This window comes from Anolis carolinensis, chromosome 5 (assembly GCF_035594765.1).
Source record: "Anolis carolinensis isolate JA03-04 chromosome 5, rAnoCar3.1.pri, whole genome shotgun sequence".
In the NCBI taxonomy this organism is placed as follows: Eukaryota; Metazoa; Chordata; class Lepidosauria; order Squamata; family Dactyloidae; genus Anolis; species Anolis carolinensis.
In genome coordinates, this window is record NC_085845.1 from 188,870,479 (window position 1) to 188,895,144 (window position 24,666).

Genomic DNA, 24,666 nt, shown 5'->3' on the forward strand with positions numbered 1-24,666 from the left:
TTATATGGCAGTGTGGAGTCAAGATAATCCAGTGCAAAGCAGATAATATAAGATTATAAATGGGTTATATAGCTGTGTGGAAGGGCCTTGAGTCTACACTGCCATATAATCCAGTGCAAATTAGATAATCCGTGGAAGAAGTCTAAGTGAGGCCTAAATCTGCCTGTCCCCTAACTGAAACCTGGCTGTCCCTTGGTTGCTAGGCAACCAAGTGGGCAGAGATTAGCCCTCTAAACTGGCAGCAATTGGATAAAAAAATTATTCCTCTCCCTCTAATTAGGACTTTATTTTTCTTTTCTTTTTGTTGTATCAACCTTGAGGCGTGGATGATGGGTTGTGTTGTCAAATTTTGAGGTTGGGGGGCCTGTACTTTTGTTGTTTTGTGAATTGCCGTGATGCCATCACTCTTTTATATATATAGATTTAATGCAGACACATTTTCAGTTACTTGTCTGAAAAGTATTTGTCTTTGATGAAGCAGTTCATCTGGGCAGTAAGTAGTTTATGCTTTCTTATTACTTTACTGGTCAATTTTAGAATAAGGTCACAATTCCTTATCTTGTGTCCCCAGGGGATATGTTCCTGAAACTTACAATGAAATGAAAACAGGAAACTGTGCACAATAGTGAACTCTATTCAAATGAATGACTTCCATCTGGAAGTTACTCTAGAGTCGTGCTGGAGAATGTAGAATATTCCTAGAGAGCTATCCTCTAGAAATTTTCTAGGTCCTCCAGGTTGACTCTATAATAACCTATTATAAAATTGCTTAGAGAACCTAGAAAATTCAGAGAGGGGACATATTTTGTCAGATAGATGTAACCATAAGCATCAGTCCCAAGGGTATGGGGAGTCACACTGTATAGGTATGGATGAGCATTTCACCCTAGTCCATTGTAGGAACTTGGCTTTGTTCCACCCCACTCCTTGGCATTGTGCACCTGTCTATGGACCATGGGATACCAGTAGAAAACACAGGGTAGATTCCACAAGTGTACATTGTGTTCATTTCAGCTGCTAATCTGAGGAGGACAAGTATCTGAATATGTTCTAAGATTTGTTTTACAACAAAGATCTTGATTACTGAAATACTGTATAAATAATGAAGTCCCCCCCCCCCCCCAGTAAACACACCAACAATGCCATTATAGGAACCAGATAATTTTATTAGAAACAATGGATCAGAAAGATATACTCCAAATCCTTGTGGTAACTTAAAAAAAGGTAAAAACAAAAAACCCCTCACACAATCAAAACATTAAAGCTCCAATATAAAGCCAAGGCAAATGATTGTTCAGAACCTGTAATAATAAAAATAGAAATTTCAAAACTCCCGCCGCCCATTAAGCTGTTAGCCCACTGCCTTACTGGATAGATAAAGCAGTTTGACAGAACTTCAACATATGCGACAATACAGAATTTAACTCTTTACAACTAGCCACTTGTCTTGGCAAAAATGATCCTGCCATCAAACAAGGAGAAAGATAAAATTCAGTTGTTCAAAATATATTGAATCTGGGCTGGAGAAAGCCAACAAAGGTGAGAGATGGAAAGGACAGCTTATTTTCAAAAGACAAACTCAATAGAAACGGTCCATTCTTCGGTTTCAAAACATTCACAACAACTAGACCTTAATAGTCAGCTTTAAATGGATAATCCTTGTGGTTGACGGCCCTAAAGAGACAAAGAGGTTAATCAGAAACAACATCCAACTTTATCAATGCTCATGCCTGTTTGGGGGAAAAATTAGAACAATAAAAACTTTGAGGTTCAGACCAGAGATAGGGAAATTTTCAGCCCTGAGACCCTCTAAGCCCAAAAGCATTGGCAAAAGTGCTTCCAAAAAGAGAAAAAGCTCCAGAGTGGCCAGATTTCTTCTCCTGTTATGCCTAATAAAACAAGATTTTAATAAGATACTTTTGTTTGTATGGAATATCTAGAAGAATGCTGTGATTTAAAGCAATGTCTAAATAACAGCCTTGACATTTATTATAATGAAACATTGTGTGAAATCTATGGAGTTATTATCTCTCATCTAGACCTTTCTGCCCTATTGAATAGCAATATCCATTAAACTACTATGGCAGAATCTCAAATGCCCCCAACTATGGAATGAGCCACATCAAAGAAACTCGTGAAGAGGGAAAAGGTACTATATCCTATAGATAAATATTTGCTAGAAAATAACTGAGCATACATTTCAATTCCTCATTGCTGGAGCACCACTGGAATAGAGAAAGGGAGAAAGCGTGCCTTTGGCTAAATTTGCTATGAAATTCCCTTATCTGTCTTCCACATTGCCATCTTTTTGCAATCAAGTGTAGCCCGATTTATCCACCCATGTATTTTAAGATGTATATAAACACTTTTTCAGCTTCTTGGTGTATTTATTAAGTGCTACAATTTTTCACCCATTGCACATCTTACCTTTTACCTTTGTTTTACTGTCACTTTATTGCTTTTAATCTTGCTATATCCAAATCAGACATTGGAGGTGTTTTAAAAAAGTTTTTCAATGCTGCTACTTACATGCTCATTGCACATACTCTCCAATTCCTGTTGAAACTGAGAATGGTTTCCATTTCTTGCTTAGACAACTCAAAGTCAAATACCTGGCAAAGAAATAAAAAAGAAGAAATTAATTTCCAGGTGAGGAAGTGAGATTGGCACCAGAAGACAAGAAGCGACTCCCACTTAATTTTCATATTCTTCCTGGGTTATGCTGATAAAATTACTTCAAGAGTAAGAAGCAAACACAGGTCTGAATATTTTTGTTAGACCCAGTCAAAATGGATCCATTGAATCAATAGGATTTAACTGTGAGTCGACTAATCATTCAACACCTGGCTCCACAGGTCTGTTCTAGCTAGGACTAACCCTGCTCACCAGCTAGACTATGGGGTAAAGCAAAGGAAAAGTAAGTCTCTTCGCTGTGTGAGGCTATAACTCACATCACCCCCAGCCAGCATGAGAAAGGACTACTGGACTTCTAATTTGGCATGCTTTAGCGGGATACCTCAGGGAAAGGTACATATACAGAATAACAGATCATGACAATACTGAATTGTTTCTCGTGGGAGTACATGTTATTTTTTTATTTTACCTTGAAATTTTCCTCAATTCGTGCAGGGGTGACAGATTTGGGAATTGCAATCACATTTCTTTGGATATGAAACCGGATCAGGACCTAAGAATCAGGACGACACAAAGACAAAATTTCTTGTTGTCTTCAATAATATATATTTAATAAAAGTTTTAAAGCCTTTTCAGCCCAATGGCCGAATTCAATTTCAAATAAGAAACTTATAAGTCAAGTTGCTGAATGCAACTTCCGTTCTCAACTGGGCTCCTGCAAGTGTCTTTCATGGATTTATGGCTCCGAGCCATGAGGAGAGGCAGGTAAGAAATATTATTATTATTATTATTATTATTATTATTATTATTATTATTATTACATTATTTTTTAACTCTGCTACCATGACTTTCTAGGACAGAGGTATCCAACTGATTTTCATTGAGGGCACAATGAGATAGGGCGGGTTATAAATAAAGTTGTTGCTGTTGCTATTATTATTATTGTTATTATTATTATTATTATTATTACTACGAGTATTAGCATTATGGATGTCTTTAAAGGGCTGCTGAATCTATGGATGGAAAATCTGTAGATATAGAGGGCCAACAATCATTATTCCGCATAGCGGTCAGGGGGAATACAAAGGATTTCTAGGGAGCCTGCCAGCTGGCTACTTGGACTTGCAAACAAATGAGCAGGAACACAGCAAAGGCAGAAGTGGTGTCTAGCAGGAAAAAGTTTTAGATTATGAAAGGTTTTGGATTTCTGGATTAGGGATGCTCAACCTGTACTATGATTCCATTTTAACCTTCCTATTATAATAAGATGCAGCCATCCTATGATGATTCTAAGATGTAGTGCTTCTCCAAACTACAAACCTCAGTATTCCATAGGATGCAGCAATGGCAGTGAAAGGAGAATCACAGTATTACAACTGTGTGGTGTGAAAGGGCTTTAATCCTTGTAAGTAAACTTGGCAGGACCTGAACCTGGAATCCAAAGAAGGTCATTGAAAATAAACACTGATTCTTCTCTGTATCTCAGGGCCCATCCAGAAAAGGCCAAAACATGGGAACTGTCCCAGGTTTGCCTGAGGCGTCCAAATGAGGAAACCCTTCCTCCCACCACTCAACCTCTTGATACATTATTCTGATGCGCCAAAAGATCTGGAAGGAGGGGCCTGAGCATGCAGCCAGGCCCCTTAGGTAAGTTTAGGGGCTTAATCCCCTCCTGAGACAACCTCTGGTTGACCCAGGAGGGCATGTAGCCACTCCCCCAAAGAAAACCCGGGGTTTGGGGTAGGGGTGGAGACCAAATCCCGGGAGGGACTGGTAATTAATATCCCAGTTCCTCCCAGGAATTAGTGATGTCCAGATGGGCCCTCAGTTGCTCCTTCTGAACCACCCTGACCAACGATTGCAACTGAATCCTTGTTTATTATTCTCGTGATTACAAAGCCTCATTTTATTCAACCAGGCTTTTTCAACCATTTGCACTTTAAAAATATGAAATGTTGACTCTCTGTGTAAACTACATTTGGGAAACTGCTAAGACATTTTATTTCTCTTTACTCTCATTTATATAGTTGTAACGCATTTTTATAAAAAGTAAATTTATACATACGTTTACACTCTGATTTTATATTGTGTTTTACTTTTTAAAGAGACTTATTTTTTATTTCAGTATTGATTTTTTGCTTGGCAAAGGGATGCATTGGTGAATTGTATAATTTCAACAACAGTTTCAATACAAAGCATCTCTTTCTCTTAAGTGTTTCCCCCCCGAAGTCTGCCATCTACCCCACTATGAAAACCTATTCAGTTTTTCAATTGTATTACGCTTTCAACCTATTCATTTTTTTCAGTTGAACATCTTTGCTCATACTCACCTGTGCTGCAGTTTTATTGTGCTTATTTGAAATCTCTTTGATTTTAGGATCATCCAGGAGAGATGGATCTTCTGGTGTCGCCCTAAAAAATACAAACAACAATGTCATACTAATGGTACTAAAAAAACTCCTCTGTATTTAATAGGAAAAAAAGAGCAGCCGAATTACATCTGGGCTGACCAGATGTACTCTGGGATAAAATTTCCTGTACCGTTTCATGGGAAATCACTTTACAGATTGCTACTCTCCATCCCATGGCTGCACTGTGGTCCAAGTACCCATTTTCCCACTTAGCTGCATTAACTTAAGAGGTCAACTCTAAAGAACTTCAAAGCAAGGATATATTTTACCACGTGTTAAAGAAAAGAAAACCACCAACATTTCTCACCATGGTCTGTCGGGAGAGCCAAGGGGGCTGTATGCTGTGACAGTAATCCCTTTGGATTGACAATAATTAATCAGCTTTTCCTGAGTAAGATAGGGATGACACTCAATCTGCAATAGATATGTAAGCACAGTTTTATTTCAGAGCATTTTATTTAGTTTCAGCATTTATTTTTTATAAATACTCAAGGCAGCTTGAAATCCGAAAAATAGTATTTGTAACGGCATTAAGAAACTCAACCAAACAAAATTTATTATTCAACAGTGATTATTATTCCTGCCTCAGGAACATCTTGTGGTAAGTTTGTACAATAACTGTTCATAGTTAAAAAGGAAAACAGCTTTTTCCAAGTATGGTTTGTCTCTACTGAAATACACACAATGTTTTCTTTTAAAGAAGATAACACTATTACCCTCAGGACCCACTCTCATTGCCAATATATTTCTTGTAATCCCTATTTTACTCTCAACAGGATTTTCAGATTTGATTTATGCATTACTGCTTATGTAGACCACAGAGTAATCTAACAACCCCCTTGTTAATAATAAGCCTTCTAGCACTTTTGAATAGACAAATGAAATACATCCAACAGTACTAGTGTTTTGCTCAAGGTCACCCAGAAAGTGCACATGACTTAACTAAGTTGTGAGTTTATTGCTTTAAAGCTTTTAAAAATACAATAGCTTGGGCTGATCTGGATTTCATCTCTAGTTTTCTGGAACTATCAACCAAACAAATAAACGGTAGTTAGACTGCTGCTGAAAAAAACCTCTCCCTCGATCCCTTGAATCTTAATAACTACAGACCAGTCTCCAATATTCATTTTTTGGGCAAAGTAATTAAGAAGGCTGTTGCCCTCCAATTCCAGGCAATCTTGGATGACACATACTTCCTTGGCCCATTTCAAACTGGCTTCAGAGCAGGATAAGAAGTTGAGACTGCTATGGTCGCCTTCGTGGATGAGCTCAGTCTCAACACCAAAAAGGAAGTTGTGTCCCTGTTGGCACTTCTAGATCTCTCAACAGCTTTCTATACCATTTACCATGGTTTCCTTCTGGAATGCTTGGAGGGGCTGAGAATTTGAGGTACTATGCTGCAGTGGTTCTGGTCGTACCTCTCAGGCAGGTTCCAGATGGTGGTGCTTGGGGATAGCTGCTCTTCAAAAAAGGAGCTGTTATATGGCATCCCACAAGGAACTATTTTATCCCCAATGTTTTTTTAATATTTACATCAAACCAAGGTGCTTGCCATCAAGTGTTCTAATCTGAGGATGGAGGTGTGTCAACCAGTTCTGGATGGCGTTACATTCCCCCTGAAAAACTGCGTCCATAGCTTGGGAAGCTTCCGGAGTCATCTTTCCAAATGTTGTCTCAGGTAGATGCAATGGTCAGGAGTGCTTACTACCAGCTTGGGCTGATACACCAGTTGTAACCCTTCTCAAAATTTAAAAACCTAAATATTGCTGTGCACGTGCCAATAATTTAAAGGTTAGATTTCTGCAATGTGCTGTACATTGGGTTACCTCTGTACCAAGTTCAGAAACTCCACTTACAATAGAGTCTCACTTATCCAAGCTAAACGGGCCGGCAGTAGCTTGGATAAGTGAATATCTTGGATAATAAGGAGGAATTAAGGAAAAACCTATTAAACATCAAATTAGGCTATGATTTTACAAATTAAGCACCAAAACATCATGTTATACAACAAATTTGAAAGAAAAAGTAGCTTAATCCGCAGTAATGTTATGTTGTGATTACTGTATTTACGAATTTAGCACCAAAATATCATGATATATTGAAAACATTGACTACAAAAATGGCTTGGATAATCCAGAGACTTGGATAAGCGAGGCTTGGATAAGTGAGACTCCACTGTAGTTCAAAACATGGCAGCCAAATTGGTTACAGGAATATCTAGGAGTGAGCATATTATACCCCGTATTAAAGTCACTCCACTTTAGCCAATTAGTTTCTGGGCAAAGTACAAGGCATTAGTTTTGACCTTTAAAGCCTGACATGATTTGGGTCCAGGTTACCTACAGGATTGCCTTCTCCTGCACAATCCACCCTTTAGGTCCTCTGGGGGATGGCTGCTCCAACCAGCCAGAACCAGATTGGCAACCGTCACCCAGAGGACCTTTTCATCGGCCACCCCAAGACTGTGAAACGACCTGCCGAAAGAGCTCCAACAGTTAAATGAGATGTTGGAATTTAAAATGCAACTGAAGACTCATCTCTTCCAGCAGGCAACCCAGTCAACTTTCAATCATGAGTTTTGATTTGCATTCTATTACCACTATATGTCAATTCTGTTGCTGTGTTTGGCATAAGCTTTCATATATATGTGTATATGTAGATAGACAGATATAGATATAGATGTGTGTGTGTTTAAGAAATTTAGTAATTTATAGTATTTTTATGTCAATTGTTTTTGAATTTATTGTACCCTTCCTCGAGTCACCAGGAGAAGCAGGTAACAAATAAAGTTAATAATAATAATAATTATAATAATAACAACAAACAGTAAATTAGGCAGGATGAGGAAACCAATTCTCACTTTCCATGTCGAATGGCTTGAGGAGTTAGATTAGTGGACTTTTTGTTTCCTTATAAAAAGGCATGAAAAATTAAAATTATTTTGCAGAAGGAACTTGCCAGATTGTCAAAATTTAAGCCTCAAGTGATATATATTAGTCATGGTAGAACATTAAATTTCAGCGCATTGAAAAGCAAAATCTAATCACTGCCAACAATTCTAATGCAGTTATTTCATTTACACATATTCATACAACAATCCTATTAATTTTATTATGGAATCCATATCTCCCAGTAATTGATTTTCTTTTTCCGCCCAAAAAATGGACATGATACATAAAGTCGAATATTGTGTTGGGTCCACAAATCAAGCTCTTCTAATTCGTTCCAATTAATGAAATTGCAACAATTTAAGTGTGGACCTTTGGGACAAGATCAGCAGAGCATCATATGTACAGAGCAGGAATGCCTCAGAGATGTGCATATTGGCAGCTGCTCTAGGATTTTGAAGAGCCTTAGCAAGTTTTACACATCTTAGGAGTACTTCCTCTGGACCAAAATAATCTAACTGTAGCATGAAAAATTGACCTATTTTTTTTAACAAATGCTAGGGATACTAGGACAATTCTTGGTGCTGCTAATAAAGAGCATGAGGTGCATTCTTTTCTTGTCTCTATAAAAGTAACTTGGTCCAAGCAAATTGTACTAGCTATAATTATTTGTGGTTTAGTTGCTACACAGAAAAAGGAAATGGAGTAATGAACTGAAATATTTCCCCAACATGAGAAATGACTGGAAAGCTGCCCTCCAGGAAATAACAAACCAAGTTCAATAGCTTCTATGTACAGTTTTACTTTCTACTACAGATAGCAACAGCACAGGTACATATTTTATGCTGCTATGCCTCCCAACCCCAAGTCCTGGTGTTTTGCTTGCTTTGTGGGGAAAGTAGAACTTTAACTACTATTTCTGTTATAGAGAAAACCAAAATATATGTCACCTCATTATCCAAGTGAATAGAACCATACATTTTCTGCTTTGAACTGAAATATATGGCATTGTGGACTGAGATAACCTAGTTCAAAGCAGATATTGTGGTATTTTCTGCCTTGATATTCCTTGATATTCTGGGTTATGTGTCTGTGTGGAAGGGTCCTGAAGCCCTTTAAACACTGTCATATAATCCAGGTTATCAAGGCAGATAGTCCACATTATTTGCTTTGATCTCTATTATATGAGTCTACACTGTCATATAATCCAGTTCAAAGCAGATAATCAAGATTTTATATAGCAGTGTAGAAGGGGCCCTAGTCTAGACTGCCAGATAATCTGGGATAAGATGATAAAATGGGATCAGATCCTGGGATATAGAACAGTGTAGATCCAACCTTACAGATAATAAAATAACGTGTTGTGACTGAGGCTGGATCTACACTGCCCGATATCCCAGGATCTGATCCAAGATGCTTTCAGCTAGATCATATGAGTCTACGTTGCCAGATAATCTGGGATCAGATCCTGGGATGTAGGGAAATGTAGATCCAGTCTAAGGCCCCTTCTACGTGGCCATAGAATCCAGATTATCAAACCAGAAAATCCACATTATCTGCTTTGAACTGAATTATGAGTCTACGAGTACATTGCCATATAATTCAATTCAAAGTAGATAATCTGGATTTTATATGGCAGTGTAGAAGGGCGCTAAGGGATACGGTTACACTTTTCTCCCTTCTTCCCTATACATATTTCTGCTATTGAATGCTTGTATTTTATGAAAAGAAAAGTGAACAAAATAAATAAGTGTGTAAGAAACATTTTGTCCTTGTCAAATGTGGTAGCATTAAATGCAAAATAACCACATGACTGGAGGGTGAAGAAAGAACCAAATCAACCGTTCTAATGGCAACTTTTGGATGAAGTGGGTTCACCATTAATAAAAAGCAAGCAAATAAACAGCAGTGTTTCTTCCAAATTACATGCACAAAGCACTTCAATGACCCACAACATCAGGAATATCATGAGGCTTGGTGAGATTATCTGCATCAGGATCGCTGTGGGGCAAGGGCCATCTGAAGCTGTAGAATGGCTCATCAGTGTGCTCATCCCTTCTGGTGGTTTGCTATCAATGCGCAACACCAGAGAGGGAAGTCACATGTCTGTGCTACCTGGTCAGAAGGCCCTTATTGGGAAATCTGGTTTTGTCTTCTAAACTGGAATGCAATGAGAAAAGGGGCTGTGTTGGCAAGGACACTTAGCGTCAGCAGATGGGTTAGGTTTCACTGATTGAGCCAACTCAAGGCCTCCAGCCATTGTCTATATCACGTTTTCACTGCTTACTTTTTGACTAACTCCATCCCAGGAAGAAGGGGGTAGTGCTTAAGAGACAGTTAAGAGAAAAGTGAACCAATGGCTCTCCCTATCAGCTGACACTACTCCAAGATTTCACCCTGTTCCTTTTTTGTTGGACTTTACATAGGCAGAATGAAGCAGCTGCCTTCCGCAGCAGATTTTGGGCATAGCTGAAGGACAGAAACTCCAGTGTTTTCTCACAACTAAGTAACAATCTCATTGTTAGGGAAAGGATGAGGTGTCAAAATGAACTGGGTAGCTTTCAGATGCTATGCTGGGAAGCTATTTTGTTGGCAAACTATCAAGGATGATGCTGAACTCTTCTGGGTAAAGTTACGCAGTTACTGGGAGCACAGTTGCAAAACTCATAGAGGAGACTTCATGGCAACTTCCCATACATTGCAGGCATGAAATTTAAATATAAATCTTAGGATATTCATATACCTGACCATATGAGTTCAGTGGGATAACTTGCTGAAGCAGCAAGTAGACACTGACATATTTTTTTGAAACAACAAGCCAGAGACTGGCAAGGTAACTGTAGGCAGACATGGTTCAAGTTGAACAGACAGCTATTTTTAGAAAGTAATACTACTCCACACATCTCTGCCACATGATACTTCGTTCTCAGTATGCATTGCTCTTTGGGGTTTACTCTTAGGGTCACTAAGTGCAGATTTGCCAGATCACATTTTCCAACCACCTTTTTCTCACATTTTTAAATGCTGTACCTCACCAGTAATTAATTATTACTATAATTTTTTAATGGTGGGAAATGTACAAGATTAATTTAATGTATTTCTAGGTTTTCCCCTGACATAAAGTCTAGTCGTGTCCGACTCTGGGGGTTGGTGCTCATCTCCATTTCTAAGCCGAAGAGCTGGCATTGTCTGCAGACGCCTCCAAGGTGATGTGGCTGGCATGACTGCATGGAGCGCCATTACCTTCCTGCCAGAGCAGTATCTATTAATCTACTCACATTTGCATGTTTTCAAACTGCTAGGTTGGCAGAAGCTGGGGCTAACAGTGGGAGCTCACCCTGCTCGCCGGATTCGAACCTCCGACTTATCAGTCAATAAGTTCAGCAGCTCAGTGGTTTAACCCGCTGCGCCATAACATTGTTTTCTGTACTGTCTTTTATACATAAAATTACTTTTTTGTGTCAGGAGTGACTTGAGAAACTACAAGTCGCTTCTGGTATGAGAGTATTGTCTGTCTACAAGGACACTGCCCAGGGGATGCCCGGATGTTTGATAGTTTTACTATCCTTGTGGGAGGCTTCTGTCATGTCCCCACATGGGGACCTGGAGCTAACAGAGGGAGCTCACCCACTTTTCCAAGATTCCTGCCGGCACAAAGGTTTAACCCACTGAGCCATTGGGGGCTCCGATAAAAGTTACAATTCTGTATTATGGTCTATATTGAATAATCTATATAATTACGTATGAGTTGTGCTCCAACGATTTGTTAAATTCAGCATCTGAACAGGGAGGCTTCCAATAAAAGGTGCTGAAACACAAAGTCAGAGCATCGTGACTGCATTTGTATGTCAAATCAAGTCATTACTAAACTCTGGCATGTTGCAATATATGAACCCTGTTCACCAGCCACAAGTTGCAACCAGAAACCATGATATGGCATTAATTTGTGAGGTCCAGCTTTTTTAAACCATGGCTTGCCTTAATGCTTCTCTCAACGTACCATTATAGCTTATACTATTCTGTTCCTCTAGCTGCACATCAACTGCATGGCAAAAGGACTAACCAAAATGTGAGTAAACAACATTAGTTTTGTCACTTCTTCTACAAAATATAGGTTTTTAAGTATATTTGTTTAAAAACAATAAAATAAGAATTACAGTATATTATTTCAAGAATTTAAAATAATATAGTGTAATGGCCAAAATTAGTTCTATTTTACAGCATGACATCTTTTTTATGAACAGCAGCTTTATTCCGCACCCTCCCCCCCAATGTCTATCTTCCATTACAAAACCATTTCCCTTTCACAATCATCAAATGCATCCAATTTATATCAACAGCCACCTTACCTGGTTATTTACAGGCTTGTATTTCAATCCAGGCTTGTTCAAGATTTTCTCAATCTGTTCATGGTTGAAATTGGAAACCCCAATGGCTTTCACTAATCCAGCATCCACCAGCTCCTCCATTCCCTAATACACACCAAAGGCCAAATATTATCATATGATGCAGTCCTTCATGAAGGGAGATGATGTGAGACCCATTTAAAGACACAGCCACATGGTAGCACTACAACATCTCACCTTCTGATTCAACAGATATTTTGAAATACTGTATATGAATGGAAGAATGTACATAAGACCCCAACATTTTTCCTAATTAGTTCGTTTAGGCACAAAGGTTTGGTGGTTAATCTTAAACCACATGCATACATTCACTCATTTAATTTCATTGTATTCATTCTGCAGTGGCAGTCCCAAAGACCTAAATGCCCCTAAAGGTACCAGATGGTATCTGATGTTGGAAGTGAAACAGGGTTAGCCCTAGAAAGTACTGGGATGGGAAACCACCAATGAATCCCAGGTACTGTAGGTTATATTTCAGAGGAACAAACTGGCAAACCCACCTCTGAGTATTCCTTTGGTTAAGATATGTCAACAGACTTAAAGGCACATACATTCACAATTCAAATGCATGGTCCTTTAGTGAATATACATTAGTCCAAGATACACTAGTGAGGAGATGCTTCAAATGGTGGACCATATACTTGTGCTTTTTAAGTCACCAGCTGCAAATCCTTGGGAGAGTATCCAGGGATGGCTATGGGGAAAGGAACAATTGTAGCCAATGGGCACAAGTATGAACCTCATCAGATGGGTTTAAGGCTCTATTTCCATGCACTGCAGGAACGAAGCCCCACAGGAGTCCTTGGAGGCCACCACATGATGTAAGGACACTTCTGGTGGGACTCTGTTTCTGCAGCATATGGAAATGGAGCCCTACACCCATCTGTTAGCTGCCTTGAGTACCCATGGGGAGAAAGGCTGGATATAAACAAAGATAATAATAATAATAATAATAATAATAATAATAATAATAATCATCATCATCATCATCATCTCCAGGAGTTGGGTGATTCCAAACAGCCTTAAAGCAGAAGAAAGTGGGGGAAAGATGGGTAAGGATGTGGGATAGCTGGCCATCCCTCAAGATGGGGAAAGACGAGAGAGAACAGACTAAAAGGTTTCCCTCTGCTTTCCCGCCTCCCCCTCCCCTTTGTTTGATAAAGGGATACTTTGTGCTTTTCCTACATAGCAGGAGGTTGGACTAGATGGCCCATGTGGTCTCTTCCAACTCGATGATTCTATGATTCTAAGTCCTGCCGTGATAAAATCTTCTAAGAAAAAATTGAAGTGGAGAGCTGAATGCACATCATACAAAGCATAACTTCAGCATATACAAATCTGCAATATTTGCATCGAATAAACACAAGGTACACGAAACCAATGTGGAACTGTATTCAGAACAAAGAGAAACTTCCAATTGCAAGACATACCTCCCAGGTATCTAGAAAACTTGTGTTACTTGGAATGCTCATGCCTTTTTCATCACTAGGAAACATATTATCTCCAGCCTGCCAAACACAGAAAAAGAATGTAAGTGGATTTTCTTCCAAATATATGGAGTTGATTTATAAAAAGTAATGGCTAGAGACATACTCTTCCTAACAGAAATTCTAGTAGTTTACCCAAGAGATTTATGCTGCAAAAACAAGGAAGTTTATTTGTTTCTTAAAATGTTTATATGCCACCCTAGGTTCGAGGATCTAGTCCAATTTGTAAGATTGATTTGAACAGATGCAATCTATTCAAAACAAGACTTAAAGGCCAAAACATATAAAACCACTTAACACTTATAACAGGATTGTTTAAAAGGACCGAAAACCATCTAAAATGACGCAGATGTGCAAATTTGGAAATTACGTTAAGCCCTTTCTGACTGTTTACTCCTGTGTCAGGCTGAAACAGCAGCTTCCCAAAACCTCATAGGAGAACTGCTCCTGCCCTATTCTTTCTCAGGGTGAATCTCGTGCTTCGAACTGAAGAAATTCCCTGGTGGAGCAGACCACAATTCAACATTCTTACAATGATGGATCCTTTCTTGTAATTCCTTAAGAACTACAAGGAAGGGCAACTTTCAGCCTTCCTCACTTTCAGTTGGATGGGCTAGGGATGATGGGTGGTGGAGCATACAATATCTGGGGAATCAAGCAATGTCTATCCAGGTGATCAGGCTTTAAGTATTAATTCTATTGCTTATAACAGACACATAGAAGACATGAAAGGTATGGTGGAAAATTACTGTCAGTCTCTAACTCCCATTTCAAGGACTAAGCAATCCCTACCGCCCTTGACTTTAAGCCATATTTCAAGAATTTCATTATAAAAACACTGGATTTTTAGGTAGCTTTTTATTATAAGCCAATATCCTGTGAACAACAGAATACCAAGAAAGGTATGTTCTGTATCGACAGTAAAAGTGGACATCGTGTTTTTGCAATATGTTAAATGAGTCTCATTCTGAGAGAAAGGTGGAATGTAAACAGATAATATAATAACAACAATAGCAATTATGCAAGATTTCCACTCCTGACCTACAAGTTGAAAGAGCCTCCAAACCCTATTCTAGATAAAACCATAATGGGCTACATGGCCACTGCTCTCCCAAGATTTACCTTGAAAAGAGAAAGCAACTCAAAATACCTTGAATCCCATAGGCCAGTGAATTAGGTAGAGGTCCAGGTAGTCCAATTTCAGGGCTGCAAGAGTTGATTTACAGGCACCTTTCACCATTGATTTCTCATGGAAGGTGCACCAAAGCTGCAAGATGAGAAAGAGTGAGATTAACTCTTCAAATGACAGATATTCTCTCAATGTGCTACTGAATAGAAAGGCCTATTAGAAAAACAGGAGGAAAGGGTCGAACTTGTCCAGCTATGTAAGGATTACAGCTATGTAAGGAAACTTCTGCCAATTCATGATACACTCAAGTGAAGATGCCTTCTTTTGCAAAACCTGCACACATCTGCACCTAGATTTTCATAGCACAACTACCTTCTGCAGTGAACTTCTAAGAAAAGTTGGTCTGTATAAGGTAGAAACCATCTGAAAATTTGGACACCAATTACAGCAGAGTAATCTTTCCACTAACAATCCACATTTTTAAAAAAGGGAAATCAGTTATAGCAATGCCACCACACACCTGCAATGAATGGATTACTAGAAGAGAGTTTGTTTGGATGAAGATATGATCTAAGGATCAAATTCACAATTTGTGATTTCTCTTAAATGTAGATTTTTTTTCCTGAATAAACTGCAATAGAGTGGTAAAGGTTTCTGATTTCCCTCAATTTGAGAAGGGCAACAACCAAATGATTCCTCCTGTTCTAAATTATGTCATGGATTTTGAAAGACTGCACGCTCCACTGGCAGAAATCAATGCCTGGTTCCAAAACTCTTGGTGTTAGTCTGGGTTTTCCATTAAAAAACAAATAGATTCCATAAGTCTGAAGCTTACTCATCCAATTTAAATAAAACATTTGTCAACAAAAAGATAAAAAAAACCCCCTATCACACTAGTGAAATTAGAGCGGCTAAAGACTAAACAAATCTCCCCTTTGCCTATATTGTAAAATGTCGTTTCCAGCATGGTATCCTGCAGACATTTTGGAGCACAGTTCCCAGCATAATAGTCAGGTTGATGGGAATTGCCTCAAACTTATTGACATGGAGAAAGTTGTTGTAAATTAACATTAAACTATTTCCCCCTTTGACTGCAAAAGACACATAGAATCATAGAATCATAGAATAGTAGAGTTGGAAGAGACCACATGGGCCATCCAGTCCAACACCCTGCTAAGAAGCAGGAAATCGCATTCATGAAGGGTTTGACTCATTCATTTTTTTGGTAAAAACATTCCACTACTATAAATCAGAAATGGCTGGAGGGCACACAACAACAACAACGGCAAACTTATCACATCCAAAAATAAGATTCTACCAGAACTGCCTGCCTCCTTTTTGAGCAATGTACTACAAGGAAACTTCTTAAGTTGTTCCTTTCTTAGGCTCTGAGGATTAACTCCTTTAAGTGCCATTTCTGAGGCAGCAGGACCTTGACAGTAATAGCATGGATGCTGTAAAATGCTTTCTCCATGCTAGTTCACCAGGCCAACTCTTCCCAGAATTGCAGTTACTTACAATGAAAGTTTATCTCTGCTGAGTATTCTGGGCTTAGAAATTGTATTGATATTTATTTTTAAATGTCTGTTCTAAATTGCTTCAGATTTAGAAAAGACTTAACAAAATGAGCAGTTCGTCATGAAGTCCTGTTGATTTAAATCTAGAATTGAACCACTATTTGCTGACTGCAGTTTTGTTATGCTTTTATGCAACTCTTTGTACCGGCTGACGTCTTGACTACAATGCACTCTGTAATTGGATCTCTGGATACAATCAGATGGGTACATAAATTATACAAAAGAATGTAGAATTACATAAACATTATTAGTAGACAGTTGCAAAATCTTTAACAAGTAACAATAATGGAAAGGTCAGCATAAAATTTAAATATAAATACCTTGCTGACAACGAAAAGATCCTCTCGCTTTACAACCCCTGCCTTGATTTTCTCTTGGATTCCACTGCCAACCTCTTCTTGATTTTGGTACACATGCGCACAGTCGAAATGGCGGTATCCCACATCAATGGCCTTCTTCACAGCTGCTGCCACTTGTCCTGGTAGAGACTGAAGAACATCTTGTTCAAGTAAGTTGTTTTGTTAATTTGTTCCACCCACCCCTTATCTTTCTTCCACAATCCCTTTTTATATTCTCAATGATAAGAGTACGAATGTTGAACAAGTTCTGCTAACAAGTATTTAGTAAGCTGCTGACATGGTTTGTGATATTTGCCCTGGATCCCATTATAAATGGAGACAAACTATTCAGCTTAGCATTCCAAATGACAACCTGCATCCACAAACTGTGCCGAGGGAAGCATTAAGGAGACCTTTCACCTTGCAATTAAAAACGATGCTGAGTTTTCATTCAGTGTAAACTATAACAAAATCCACAGTATACAATTATACTACCAAGCAATTTGCAACAAGTACTAATCATGGGTAGGAAGGCATAATATTGGTTGAACCTCTGTAATTCAGAATCGAAAATTGTCCATATACGTGGCTGAGATTATTTGCTGTCAGTTCAATGTAAACAAAATTTATGCACAAAATGACATGGTTTATAAAATTACCTTCAGGCTATAGGTATCAGGTATTTGTGAAACAGAAGTGAATTACATGTTTAGACTTGGGTCCCATCCCCTGAATATCTCATTATGTAGCTATATGTACACATATTACAAAATCTGGAAAAAAATCCAGAATCCCAAACAATTTTGGTCCCAAGCATGTAGGATAAGGGAAACTCAATCTGTATTTAAACATAGATAAAGAAAAGCAAATAGTGCTTCAGTAGTATGTCTATAAAGAGCAATTGTGCAGGCTCCTTGAATAAGTAAAATAATAGACTGACCTGTGTAATCATCTAGTTTGCACTACATGCATGTTAAGCAAGCAATTCCCATTTATCCACACTGGCCATAAGTAGTATGGGGTATAAGTTGGAAAGGTTAAAACAATATATATAGAGAGGAAAATGTGGCTGGTGCTATTTTTTTCCAGCTTGCACTGTCCAGATGAAATGAAATTGGAACAGGAACTTTTTGGCAAGTAATATTCAGTAAATTCAGTCTGACTCAGCTAGCTTGTATTTATTAAGGAAAAGCAATACCCTGCAAGTAAGCCCTTTGCAACTGAGCATCTCTATATCTGTTTATCTTGAAAAAAGGAGCAGATTCAGACATTTTTTTAAAAGTTGGTTTAGCATTTTGTCAGAACTTTGGAACCCGATATAAGACAGGATTACAAATCAAGGTTGTTCAATTGTTTAGAGACCCTGGCGGGTTTGCTTAGTTGGTTATACTGAGCAGTGGTTTTGAGCAATGGTATCTTCTCCTTTTTCCACTGCAGGGCTGACGAAAGAAGAATACACAGAGGAAAACACAAAATTTGAGATGTCCCAAGTTTATATAAACTATTAGGTATGGAAAATCTTTCAAGCCCTCAGGACATTTGACTAAACAATAAAATGAGAACTGGCAAATAATTTGCAGGCCAATTTGATTAAGAATGCATAATCACTGTCAACCCCCAAATGTTAAAGGCTGCAATGTTTATCAGATAAATGAATTAGAGAGAAATCTTGCAAGGAACAGCTGAGCCCTACGGCAAGAGAACCTGCTTATCAGATTATCATTTGTGCAGGATGCGTTGAAGACATTTCGCCCCGAGTTAGAATGAAAATTGCCATACGACGCCCACTAAAGCCAAAGTACATAGTGCTCAAAGTCATTCAAATTATTTTTATACATGATGCAGAAAATTACACAAGTGCTTCTCCTTATTGATGGAAGTAAAAATAGAGTAATAAAACAATCAAGTATGAATCCTGAAATCTACTCGCTGCAGTTACCACACTATGCCTAGTTTTGGGCTGACTTTCCAATTAATTTTTCTAGATCTATGTATGAAAATATAGGACAGTTTCTGCTCTGTACCTCACTTGGAAAAGATTTGGAGAAAAAGAACAGATCCAATGTCAGTGAGGAGAAAGGAAGTGAGGAAGGCGAATGTTTACACCAGTGGTTTTTCAAGTTTTCCTATGCTTCTGGGGAACTAGCAGAGGTTTCCTAAAAAGACTAATAACAGCTGATAAGTTTTCCCTTGCAAGGTGTCTTATCCAATAATGCTGATCTTGCCCTAAGGCTGGATGCAGTAGGAGAGGCTCCTCTTGTGTCTAGTTCACATGAGGTCATAATACTGCTCTATAAACTCTCTTGTGCCGGTAATCTCTCCCTTTACACTTAATTGTACTTTGTGTTGGTTCTTTGACTAACAGCAAATTCAGTTCTCTGACTACAAGTGCCTAGGATGGCACTCAGGGAACCTTGCAGAAGGAAACAGTTTGAAAATTATAAATATATAATGAATAGCTAAAACAGATCAATGAGGAAAGGGCAGGTTTAATATCCACAGAATACTGACTGGTTGTTATGTATAGTGGGTGGGTCAAAGGGAAACCAGAAGGATATGGATTTAGGTAGAGTACTAGTAATAACAACAGAAAGTTAAAATATGCTGTTATTTTGCCCTACTTTTTGGCCAATGGCACAAGGTTCCTTCCTTTACTGCCAACAAACAAAAACCTTTGCCTTTAACAAAGTATTATTATGCTCCCTGGATGCATTTTGAAAGAAACGTGCATGTGGTATTGAGAAAGTTCAGAATGTTTTTGTTTTCATATGCAAAGATTATCTGAATCTGGTTGTTTAATTCCATAGATTCATACTGTCAGCTCTGGGTAAAATGTCTGTCCAGACATAATGAATTCCTCTTCTTTTTGACTATGCTGCTTTGGTGTGTGGTGGAGTCTCTTTCTTTGGAGGTTTTTAAGCAGAGGCTGGATGGTCATCTGTCAGGAATGCTTTAATTTGTGCTCCTATGTGGCAAAATGAAGTTGAACTGGATGGCCTTGGTGTCTCTTCCAACTCTATGAACCTATGAAACTTACTTTCCATATTATTTCTCAATATATTTCAGGTACCAACTTTGCTTTATTATATCTACTTCGTTAAGTGAGGTTTATTTGTATTTGTTTCTTTAAAAGATACTATAAAATTCATGGAGTTGCAATCTAGATGTTCATGTTTGAATGTTAAGCCATGGCAGATGTTCACTATGTTGAGACAAAGCCATACAACCCCTTGCGTACTCCCACACTAGAATAAATTGACCACTTGTACAAAGGGAGCTGTTAGTTCCCCTTATTGAGCCAAATAGAACAATTCGTTTCCTCCCGTTTCCTTTCAAGACCCTGTACTCTGACTATCTAGAAACCGGCTGTGTATACTTAATCTAGAATAAGATAAAAAAAGTACCTAAAGAGAACAATATACACTTTGCAAACACTCTCCACTGGAAACTGCCTGCTGTTCTGCCGTTGGCTTCTGGAGGTTGTGGTTTAATGCAACCTCAATCTTTCAAACTGAAAATATTTATAAGGAGGGCTTACAATGCAAGTTTGTGCTCTGTGGTTCTTCCGTTTGCTGTTTTTGGTCTGTAAGGCATGCCTCCGCTGCAATTATTCATTTCCATTTATCCCGCCCCGCTGTCATAAACCAGCCAGCCTTCGCTGACTAAACAAGCCTGAGGTATTTGGGAAGTTCTCACACCACAAAATATTCCTCCATTTTGCAATTCTGCAAACCTCATTGTTCACTATTGAAACATTCAACATGTATGTTTACACTTTTTGGTTTGCCATTTTGGCTATATATGCAGTCAAATGCCCCATCAAACACTGAAAATAAAATGTGGCAACAAGATTTGCAAACTCTCATTTTTTTCCCTTTTCAAGGAATAGGGAAGTCTGTTTTTTCCTTAAAATAAATAAATAAAAAAAACATTTAGTATTTACAAATAAAAGCACCCCTAAAAATACCTCTAGTACATTGAACAAATGACTTTCATTTATCCCTAAGCCACGTTTGTATTTCCAGCTCATCTTTCTCCTGCTCACTCCTAAAAGCAACAAATGGTGCTGACTGAAAAATATGTGAATGCTTCCTTTGTTTTTGTTTTGCAACTGATTTCAGCACTGGATATAAATACAGGGCACTGAAAACAATGCCAACAGGAATTATCTAACAATCATACACATTTCAGAAGGCAAGGAATTTTCCTGCTTGGTGCCACAACTTTTCATAAACAAGTTTTGCAAAATATGAAAATACGATAAAAGAAATAGTGGTTTGAGTGTTCAGTTATGACTGGAGCCCAGGGGTGCATCTACATTGTAGATTTAATGCAGTTTGACAGTACAGAATCACGGAAATTATAGTTTGGTGAGACAGCAGCAACTCTCTGACCAAGAAGACTAGAGGTCTTATAAAACTACAACTCTTATGATTCCATAGCATTGAGTCATGGCAGATAATTGTCAAACATCATTAATTCTACATTGGAGATACACTCCTGGGTTTGAATCCCTGCTTGGCTATGGAAACCTACTGGGTGGCTGCAGGCAAATCACACTCTCTCAGCCTCAAAGGAAAGCAAAGGCACACTCCTTCTTAATAAATCATGGCAAGATAACCTCATGGTAAGTTTGCCAAATGTGGAAAATGTCTTGAAGGCATGCATGAACAACAAATCTATCTTTATATGTGTATATATAAATGTGTGTGTATGTGTACATATATATACACACACACACACATATATATACACACACCCTCCCACACAGACATAGTGCTGGACTGCCCAGAGTATCAGCTTGCCCAATGTGGGTCCCCTTTAAACATCAGGCAATATGTTAAAAATGTTAATGACCTTGTAGTAGCTGGAAAATAGAACTCACATTATTATATGCAACTAAAATTTATGTGATATTGCTATTTTAAAAATAGTTTGAATTGTGCTTTCGCCCCACTTATGTATTTTTTAAAATCATCATTTATTTCTTGTAAAAATTAAATGAAAGTGTTGTCAAAGGCTTTCATGGCCGGAATCACTGGGTTGCTGCGACTTTTCCAGACTGTATGTCCATGTTCCAGAAGCATTCTCTCCTGATGTTTCTCCCATGTCTATAGCAGGCATCCTCAGAGATTGCGAAGTCTGTTGGAAACTAGGCAAAGGATTCCGTCAGGCAGGAAGCAGCCAGGCTTTGAGGCTGAAAGGCCATTCAATGCTAATCAAGTTGGCCAATTGCAACATTCACACCTGCCTCAGGCAAACATGAGATCTTTCTCCAACCCTGGACATTCAAGATGCAGTAGAGTCTCACTTATCCAACATTCGCTTATCCAATGTTCTGGATTATCCAACGCATTTTTGTAGTCAATGTTTTCAATACATCGTGACATTTTGGTGCTAAATTCGTAAATACAGTAATTACTACGCAGCATTACTGCATATTTGCTGGTTGTTGTAAGCCGCCCTGAGAAGGGTGGGGTAGAAATGTTGTAAATAAATAAATAAATAAATAAATAATGAACTACTTTTTCTGCCAAATTTGTTGTATAACGTGATGTTTTGGTGCTTAATTTGTAAAATCATAACCTAATTTGGTGTTTAGTAGGCTCCTCCTTAATCTCTCCTTATTATCCAACATATTTGCTTATCCAACGTTCAGTCGGCCCGTTTATGTTGGATAAGTGAGACTCTACTGTATATAAATCCCACTTGCCCAGTTTCCAATAGACCTCACAACCTCTGAGGATGACTGCCATAGATGTGGGCAAAACGTCAGGAGAGAATGCTTCTGGAACATGGTCATAGCCATCCATTAAAAGAAAGACTTGTAGTTGTGGGTGGGCCTCTTTGTGTCCTGGCAATCTATATAGTTAGACCCACAACTGCACAGACACATACAGTCTCACTTATCCAAGCCTCGCTTATCCAAGTTTCTGGATTATCCAAGCCATTTTTGCTGTCAGTGTTTTCAATATACAGTATCATGATATTTTGGTGCTAAATTCGTAAATACAGTAATTACAACATAACATTACTGCGCATTGAACTACTTTTTCTGTCAAATTTGTTGTATAACATGATGTTTTGGTGCTTAATTTGTATAATCATAACCTAATTTGGTGTTTAATAGGCTTCTCCTTAATCTCTCCTTATTATCCAACATATTCACTTATCCAACGTTCAGCCGGCCTGTTTATGTTGGATAAGTGAGACTCTACTGTATATAAATCCCACTTGCCCAGTTTCCAATAGACCTCACAACCTCTGAGGATGACTGCCATAGATGTGGGCAAAACGTCAGGAGAGAATGCTTCTGGAACATGGTCATAGCCATCCATTAAAAGAAAGACTTGTAGTTGTGGGTGGGCCTCTTTGTGTCCTGGCAATCTATATAGTTAGACCCACAACTGCACAGACACATATTTATATAATATATTTTTGTTACATAGCTAGTTATAAATAAACACTGCAAAAAAAAAAAAACAACTTGGAAAGAAAAAATAATAATGAACCAAACAAGGATCACAGATCAGCCCCTGGTTTTAAGGAGATGGAAACCCTAAGGAACAAAAAGGGGGGAAATTGAGATTGTCTTTGTCGAAAGCCTGCTGGAAAAAAGAGAGGACAAAAAAGGAGAAAGAGGAGGAGGAGGCGGGCCAGATGGGGATGCAATGCCTACCTTCCAGGTGCCCAGCCCCACAATGGGCACCTTGGCTTTGGAGCCCAGCTCCACGAACTTGGACATGGCTCCTCTCTCGGAAAGCAAAAGGGTTGCGGAGCCCAAAGGCAACGAAGCAGGCGCAGAGGCGAGAGCGAGCCCGTTAAATAAGCCCTCGCTCCGCCCCTGAAGCCAAGGGAGGGGCGGTGGGTCTGGCGAAAGGCTTGCGTCCTTCTTCTGGGAGTGTGCAAGCAAAGAGATAGGATGGTGCAGGAGCTGCGCATATTGCTGGCCTTGCTCTCCCAAAGACTATGCACAAGAGGTGCATCTGCTGCAGAAGGAATGGCATAAAGGAGAGATAGTAAAACAAGGCCCCTTCCACACAGCTAAATAAAACCCCACATTTTCTAGAATATATGGCAGTGCGGACTCATAACCCAGTTCAGAACAAGAGATTGTGGGACTTCCTGCTTTGATATTCTGGGTTATAGTAGCCCCGGTGGCGAAGTGCGTTAAAGCACTGAGCTGGAGACCGAAAGGTCCCAGGTTCAAACCCTGGGAGCGGCATGAGCGGCCGCTGTTAGCTCCAGCTCCTGCCAACCTAGCAGTTCGAAAACATGCCAATGTGAGTATTTATTTATTTATTTATTTATATTCTGCCCTTCTCACCCCGAAGGGGACTCAGGGCGGATCACATTATACACACAGAGGGCAAACATTCAATGCCCATAAACACATCAAACAGACCGAGACAGACAGACGCAGAGGGAATTTAACCTTCTCCTGAGGGAATGTTCGATTCCGGCCACAGGGGGGAGCAGCTGCTTCATCATCCACTCTGATGGCACTTCTTCATTCCAGGTCATAAATTAATTAAACTTGCCTCCCCACTTTTATAAGTGGTACCTTATTTCCTACTTGATAGATGCAACTATCTTTCGGGTTGCTAGGTCAGCAACGAGCAGGGGCTATTTTTTTATTTTTAATTGACAGGTGCTCACCCCGCCACGGGCTGGCCTCAAACTCATGACCTCATGGTCAGAGTGATTTATTGCAGCTGCTCAACAGCCTGCACCACAGCCTGGCCCTAGATCAATAGGTACCGCTCTGGCGGGAAGGTAATGGTGCTCCATGCAGT

The 24,666-nt window shown here is 39.0% G+C and overlaps 1 protein-coding gene across 1 annotated transcript; it reads right to left on the minus strand.

The window, feature by feature from the left end:
* Positions 1-1,145: 1,145 nt before the first annotated feature.
* On the minus strand, positions 1,146-23,710 carry LOC100564788 (aldo-keto reductase family 1 member B1). Its single transcript, XM_003220810.4, has 10 exons — positions 23,550-23,710; positions 16,853-17,020; positions 14,977-15,093; positions 13,770-13,847; positions 12,283-12,405; positions 5,353-5,459; positions 4,965-5,046; positions 3,104-3,187; positions 2,530-2,612; positions 1,146-1,674 (listed from the first exon to the last, which is right to left on the minus strand). The coding sequence occupies exons 1-10, from the start codon at positions 23,613-23,615 to the stop codon at positions 1,632-1,634; spliced, it is 951 nt and encodes a 316-aa protein (XP_003220858.1). The 5' UTR covers positions 23,616-23,710; the 3' UTR covers positions 1,146-1,631.
* Between the last annotated feature and the right edge of the window lie 956 nt (positions 23,711-24,666).

What these genes read in the sequence shown, in the direction of transcription:
- LOC100564788 (XM_003220810.4), bottom strand. Translation starts at nt 23,615, where the DNA reads ATGTCCAAGTTCGTGGAGCTGGGCTCCAAAGCCAAGGTGCCCATTGTG. An exon ending in ATCTTTTCGTTGTCAGCAAG is followed by an intron (nt 15,094 to 16,852) that starts GTATTTATATTT and finishes CTCATCTTGCAG; the next exon opens with CTTTGGTGCACCTTCCATGA. An exon ending in GGCTCTCCCGACAGACCATG is followed by an intron (nt 5,047 to 5,352) that starts GTGAGAAATGTT and finishes TGTATTTTTTAG; the next exon opens with GGCGACACCAGAAGATCCAT.